The following is a 7,399-nucleotide window of genomic DNA, read 5'->3' as shown; positions in this document are numbered from 1 at the left end:
TTTTTTTTTTTTTTTTTCCCCCATAATATGGGGTCCCTAAAAATTCACTAATCTTCCTTGAAGTTGTTTGCTGTCTAACTATTACCACTAATTTAATTGGATTGCAGTCTCATAATGTGACCCTCAATATGAATTGATCAAGGGGAAACCAAAACTGACCAGACCAGTTTAGAATAATGTTTAATGATTCAGTAACTTTTTTTGGCTTAGGCTTTAAGCTGCTGAGTAGCTCACCTACTTCATGTGAGTGTTTTGAGGCATTAGTAATGTTTAAAATGCTATATGCATGCCAGACAGTGAGTAGTGGGGAAAAAACAGACTTGTTTGCTTATTCCAGGTCACTGGCTCTCTTAATAGTCACTTCTCTTTAAGAAGGAAAAACTTAAGTCCTTGATTAGCAGCATTTGAGATGCTTAAATTTTTTTTTTCTAGTAGGACTTGTGGTATCCATAGTTACCATATGTTCATGGTCTGAAATCACTTCAGCTCCTTTTTATGCTCTGAGAGAGGTTATGGACATGTTTGTAGAACTTCCATGGTGCCTGGTGGGGCCCCTACAAAGCCATTGCTAGATTCTTGGCAAGGAGCAATACAAGTGCCATAATGAATCAAACCAGTGGTTCCTATAGCTTATTATCTTCTCTTGGCTATATCTGAATAAAGTTCTCTTATAACTGGACAAGGAGTGGGAGGAGTTTGTGGGTTTTTAAGATGGGGGATGTGGGCTTGGAGGGTATGTTTTGTAGAGCAGGGGAGAAATTCCTGTGTGAGTATTGGGTAGGAAACAGTCGGAATCAGCAAGAAGCGGGTGTTTGGCAGGGGAGACTGGGCAGGGAGGCAGTAGCTACAGAGGGGGATTTGAAATTCTTGAGGTTTTTTGGGGTGTTTTGTGGAATAGCATTTGTGGGTTGCTGGTTTATGGTGAGCTTCTCTCAGACTTTAGGATGTGGCTAGATGTAAATCTTACACACCTTTAAATGCTATCTTGTAATATTCATGTAAGAGCTACTAGAACAGTATAAGGCAGGTAGGGATAGGGTAACTTTTTTCCTTTTTGTCTTGTCATAACTTTTTTTTCTTTCTCCTTCTCCAGGTATTGTAGTAAATGGCCTGGTAAATGTTAGCATCTCTACTATTGAAAAACGTTATGAACTGAACAGTTCCCTCACTGGATTAATCTCTTCAAGCTATGACATCGCATTTTGTGTACTGTCACTATTTGTATCTTTCTTCGGCGAAAGAGGGCACAAACCAAGATGGCTTGCCTTTTCTTCATTTATGCTGGGATTAGGCTCGCTTGTATTTTCCTTACCACACTTCTATAGTGGAACATACCACTATGGATCCAAAATTGAAGGTAGGTGATGTGTCTTTTAATTTTTAAGACAACAAAAGCCAGCAATACTAGCATGTAACTGAACATGTATATGTTTGTATTAATACATTATATCCTCTAGTCAAAATCTCCTGACACTTTTTTTTTTTTTCAGAAGTGTCTTATGGGAGATTTTCTGTGGTAGGAGAGGGAACAACATTCTTTTTTTTCTACCTTACTGGAAGTTTTGTTGTATGGAACTGTACTTGCCTGTAGCTGGGTTAGGCTCGTGTGTAGGCTCAGAGTTAACTATCTTACACTGCACATCTTAAGATAAGAAACATAGACTTAAATGGTTTGGCTTTCCTTGATATTTTGTGTAAACAAATACAATCCTATTTCTAAGATGGTTCTTCTGAATGCCTGTAGCCAGTCTATTGTAGCTTTTCAACCTGTGACTTTACTTTTGCTAAACATTTTGTGCATCTCTTCTAAAAGAGGACTTCTTCCTCCTGGTTCTTTATCAGATTAGTAGACTAAAGCCAAGCAGTTTTACTGGTCTAAGTGTCTAGAAGCCAGCATGGCTTTGGGCTTTGGCTGCCTCTTTTATTTTCCCCCCCTCTGGCATGCTTTCATTACATCAGGCAAGAATCGCCTGTAATTGGTAGGAGAATCTCAGTAGCTTTGGACAGTAAACTCTTTTTATTTTGGAACAGCTTGCAACTGGAAGATCTCTTGTGCCAAAAATACATCAGCCTTATTTGATTTGGTACTTTCCCTGCTGCTACTCCTGTAAGTTGGGCTTCCTTTGATTTGTCCTACTTGTATAGGTGTGTTTTGTAGCAAGATGTGTTGGGGTGTTTTTTTGTTATACTGTACTTGTCTTCCTCAATCTTCCTGCTTCAGTCTTTCCTATGTAAGTGGTATGTGGGGGGAGAGGGGAAGGAAGAACTATTGCACTCCAGCAGTCTCGGTCCATTCATCCTCGGTGTGCTTCCTTCAGTTACAGGACTTGGCTTAAAGCCCCAGGATCCTTGTGCCTGCCTCTGGCTGTGACTTGTAGCTTTGGAAGTATCTGTTCAGAATTTGTCTATCTACTTTTGTGCTAGCTTAATGTCTCCCATGGAAGTACTGTGAGGAAATACCTTCCAAGGGGGTGGTATATGTATGTGGCTTCATCTCTACCTACAGCTTGCTTTTCTCTATTTGGCCTATGGCCCTGGCTTTTGGTTTGGGGAGGGAGTGGGGGGGAGGAGGAACATAAGAAGAATCTAGCCATGTTTAGAATAATAAAAATTTTCTATTAATCACTAATCAACTTGATTTGATGCCTTTTTAATACTGAGCTCAGATTTAAGCGAGTATCTTGCCCTCCACATTCACTCTAAGTTGTTGCTGTATTTAACACAATGGGGAAGGCTTTTATAAATCATTCTGTCTATCATAAAGGCAAATTTAGAGAGCAGAAAGCAAGTTCAATCACTATGTTAAGCAAAATCAATTGGGCATGACTATAATTGCCAGAGTTTTTGTGGTACTCAAGGAGAAGGAGCCGAAAATGATTGCTTGTGAAGTGACCTTGTGTTGAGTCTACATCTACCTTTTGAGTAAGAGTGGATGCAAGTCCATTTTTTAGCCTTAAATATTAGTATTATTTTTTTGCCACCAATGTTTTTTATCCACTTGCATAAATAATGCATTTTCTGAGTTGTGTGTTTTTCTTAGTTCAGAAGTCGTAGCTTGGAATCTGAAGGTTGATCTGGGTTCTCTCCCCCATCTTGTGTAGGTTTTGACTTTTTGTCTCTTTTATGCTATGTAACCTTTAATGCTTTAATTTTTTTCTCAAGGTAAAGTGTATCTAGGTATCTATTTTATACAATACATGTTTTTATAATGGTCCATTACTGAAATTGCACTAAGGTAGCCTAGCTTATTCCCAAAATCTCTTCCATCCTTGCCTAGCTTTTTTTTAAAAAAGGAAAAGGAAGCAACTTGTTGCGGTAGTACAAAGTGCAGGAAGCAGAAAACGGACCTAACAGGCAATAATGCACTTTTCTTGGATGTTTCCATTCCACTTAGTAAGCAGTCCTTTTTTCCCCTTTTTAAACTATCATGTGTCTCTGTGTCTCTGCTTTTGTGGGAATGTGACAAAATTGGTAAGATGCAATTTCTGTGATCTCTTACAATAGCTGCCTACTACTTGAGGGGAGAGGAGGGTTGGAATGGAGTCTCTCTCCAGGAATAGAGGTCTTGTGTGAGAGGTTGTCTTAGCATTTGGCTTGCCACTGAGCAGTTGGTCTGAAAGCAATATTCACTACTGTTTTTCGAGCAAAACGTAAAACACATCAGTTGATGTAGGTGTTCCCTCAATGCTGCTTTTTAAAATTGCAACAGTATTATTGTTTATAAGGCAGTTTGAGCAAAACTACTTGAAGTGTGAGACTTACAAATGGGCTTCATATAACTGCACTCCAGGAAACACTTTAGTATGGTGCTATTTTTTGGGGGGGGGTTTTGGCCCACTTTCAGGTAGGAAAAAGCATTTTCGAGGTGTGCTTGTGAAACTTGTTAATGAATTGCTTAAATTCCTCTGAATTTCATTATAAATGTGGTTTGTGTTGAGGAGGAAACAGAACTTCTCCTTTCTTGGAATAAATGGCACTGAGGGTAAGATACTGAATATGTCTATTTACTTGTGCCTCATGAAGAGCATACACACAATTATGGATGTACTGTGTCACTAGTTTAACAATTATTCCAACATGTCATATAGAAACAAATGGATCTCTAAACAGTTTTTCTTAATCTGTAAGATTTTTGGTTTGTAGTGTGATCTAATAAGCAATATTTTGGCTGTGAAATTTCTAACTTTTTAGAATGAAGATAACCAATGACTAATCAACTCACTTTTTTAATATGAAACGGCTTAAAATAGTATTAAGAACCTCTTTAATAGGTGCTTTTCACAACACACTAGTTCTGAGGTTATAATAAATCCATTTATGCTTTTCAAAGCACTGTACAGAAACTGAGAAATCCTGAAATCCTTTCTTGCATGTTATTTCCCCACTTATTACAAGGAACTAGTTTTTTTTTTGCGTGTGTGACATGGTGATGGAGTCTACACGATGAATACAAGTTGTTTTGCCCAGTGAATTAGATCATTTACCTCCATACTCTCTCTGAATGGAAAAGGGGTGGAAGATAAAGAACTTGAATTGTTTGACAGTTTCTCAAAGCAAAATAATGACAAAGTAAGAGCATTGCTTCTGTAGGTGCAGTGTGGTATCTCCAAAGTATTGCTCAGCCAGTTTTGACTCTACTATCCTACTTGTTGACGTGCATATCAAATCTTCCTACTAGTACATCCAGTTCTAGTCTTCCAAATTATAATTCATGTGACTTGGCATTTGTCATGGGTGGATGTATGCTGTTCAGGGAACAGGCTAGTAAGGTAAAAGGGGGCAGTGTTGCCTCTTTTAGTAAAGATTAATATCCTCATCCTCTACTCCTTTCTATAGTACATGAGTTACCTCCTACACTCTGTAGGTTTAAGATAAAGGGGTATAGACAACAAGGGAGATGTCACAGGGGGCATCTAAAGTTCCCACACCAAGAGGAGATGGCGGACAAGGCCCTCTTCAACTTAAGGGTTGTGAATTAAAGGATCTGGAGCCTTGAGGGAGGGAGGGGATGCTAGCTACTAGGACATCCTGCTAAGGTGGAAACAACAATGTACAGGCAGTCCAGTAAATGTTTTTTCACTCTTGTTTTAGAATGGACATTTAGCATGGGTAACAGAAACCAGCTGGGTGAAAGCTTTTCTTGATTTCCTACTTATTAATAGGGAAGAACTAGCTAAGAATCTGAATCAACTTGGGGTAGGCCAGGAGCCTGTGGGATGCAAGTCAAGGGAGCGTGGAGAAGTATGGGGGGGGAATTTGGCTGTAGGCTGATTATATTAAGGGCTCAAGATCATGGTTGCTCAATACAAAGGAATGGTGGGAAGTGTGGCCAGAGACCAGCTTTGCTAAACAAAGAGCTCTGATGTTCATTGGTACTTAAGGGAATCTATCAAAGTGCAACCTTGGCTGTTTTGCAAAAGATTAGTGCAAGCATGTAGGGACAATTGCATGTCTGGGGAAATACAAAAAGAAGAAAAAATGGCAAAGCATCCTAGATATCACAGAAAAAAGGGTGGGAAAAGATTCCTTTTTCCAAAAGGAGAAGGAAATTGGGTAATAGGCAAAGTATTTATACTTTTCTGTGGAAACCAAACTTTTTTTTCTTTAACTGACAAATGGTAAGGATAGCGAAGATGATTATCAATTTAGAATAGGAAAGAACAGGTTAAACTTCAGATTGGCTGTGCTGGAGAAGACTTGATCCTAGAATGTTCTTGGAGTTCGCTGAAGTAATTGCAGTCCCTGGCTGTTTATCTGTACTACTAGAAGTCGGCTAGAACCTCACCTACTTGGAAAAGGGGGGAAAAATATAGTGCGCCACTTCTTAGGGAAGGGAGGATCTGTAGAATTACAGACTAGTTGGGCTAAGACCAATATGTAGATGGATACTAGGACCATATTATCAAGATGATAACCTGTTTCTAAGCACCTAGAGTCTAAAGTGTCTAGAATGGCAGAAGGACTTGCTCTTAAGTACTTGCTTGACTTTCTTCAGTACCCAGATGGTGGGCTTTGTGAGTGTGATACCTCAATAAAGAGAAGCTTTTGAGGGTGGTTTTTTTTTTTTAACCATGGCATTCTCATAAGTAAGCAAAGAACTTACAGTCCTGATGAAACTATATAGTAAGGTGCATGTGGAATGGGTCTAGTAGAAAGCAACAAAAAGTAAAGGTCTAGAAGACCTAACTGAAGTTTAGAAGAACTAGCATTGGTCTCTCTGGAGATAAGGCTACTGAATGGGGGATTTGGGTCTTCAGATGCAGAATTGATGATCCTCTTTAGAACCACCCTTTCTTCTGTGTAAGTAGGGAACAGGATAAGAAGTGATTAGTCTTACCTTGAAATAAGAGAATTTATAAGCTAGAAAGAACCTCTGGCAGCATGCTGTAACAGATTACCTAGGAGCTGTTCAGTTGCTTTCATTATGAAGTTTAAGAGGAGTTGGACCCTCTCCTGTCTGCATGGTGTAGGTGAGACTATCTCTGTCTGATCAGGGTGGTGTGTTTGTCTGGTGTGTGTGGTTTTTTTTTTTAGGGGTGAATTCTGATTTGGCTTCCCCCTACCACCATCTCCCTGAGTTCTTGGTTTTTGTACTTAAGAGCAGAATTAAAGTGGCAATAGGCTTAGACTTTGACTTCCAGCTCTTCTTGAGTGTTTGACTTCAACTATACTCTTAATGTGCATTCTGTATATTGCACTGAGGTACCTGTCCTAAACATGCAGTTAAAGCAATGACTATCACTGCTTTTCTTCAAAGAATGCTTTGAGGTTTAGTACCACTTTCCTGTGTGACCTTGTTTCAGAGGGTGGCCCTATATTTTTGTAGGGCTCTGATACATGAAACATCCAATCTGGTCCCTGAAGCTAGGGACAGACATTCAAAAACCTCTGCAAGCTAGTTTAACCTGGCTAGGGTGAACCAGTTTGTAACTGCCCAGACACCCCCTCTGGACTGAAGAAATATAGGCATATGCCTGCAGTGGCTCAGGCTAGAAGCCTGGGGGGGGCGGGCACTAGAGCAGCCCTCCCTTCCCTTCAGCAGTGCTGAAGGGCCAGGCCCTGGCAAGAAGCTGTGACCTGGGGGGCGGTCTTCCCCCATGTTCCTGACCAGCCCAGCAGGGAGTTGATAACACAGTTCTTATCAGCTCATTAAGAAAACAAAAGCCTCTCATTAGTACAAGATCTTCTTAAACAACCCTTTTTCTTCCCCCACCCAAGGAAAGAATGGAAGGACATTACCAGCTGAGCTGTTGACTAGCTCCAAAAAGCCCCAAGTGGGTACTGTCCTGTCTGCCTTAAACAGATGCCTCTCAGGATTTAACTAGAATACCACATACTAGCTATGGTCCATGTTGTGGGAGAAGGGAATGGGGAATTTCTGTGTGTGTGTGTGTGGGGG

The 7,399-nt window shown here is 40.1% G+C and overlaps 1 protein-coding gene across 1 annotated transcript in view; it reads left to right on the top strand.

The window, feature by feature from the left end:
• The window catches only part of SLCO4C1 (solute carrier organic anion transporter family member 4C1), an 88,260-nt gene that overhangs the window by 7,168 nt on the left and 73,693 nt on the right, over positions 1-7,399 (top strand). Inside the window, exon 2 of the mRNA XM_019517210.1 lies at positions 1,094-1,357. Coding sequence (XP_019372755.1) covers positions 1,094-1,357 — 264 coding nt within the window. The remainder of the gene's footprint in view (positions 1-1,093; positions 1,358-7,399) is intronic.

Source organism: Gavialis gangeticus, unplaced genomic scaffold, assembly GCF_001723915.1.
Source record: "Gavialis gangeticus isolate Ggan-Ray unplaced genomic scaffold, GavGan_comp1, whole genome shotgun sequence".
NCBI lineage: Eukaryota > Metazoa > Chordata > Crocodylia > Gavialidae > Gavialis > Gavialis gangeticus.
The sequence above is the reverse complement of the archived record's forward strand: the minus strand, read 5'-3'. Positions and strand labels throughout refer to the sequence as shown.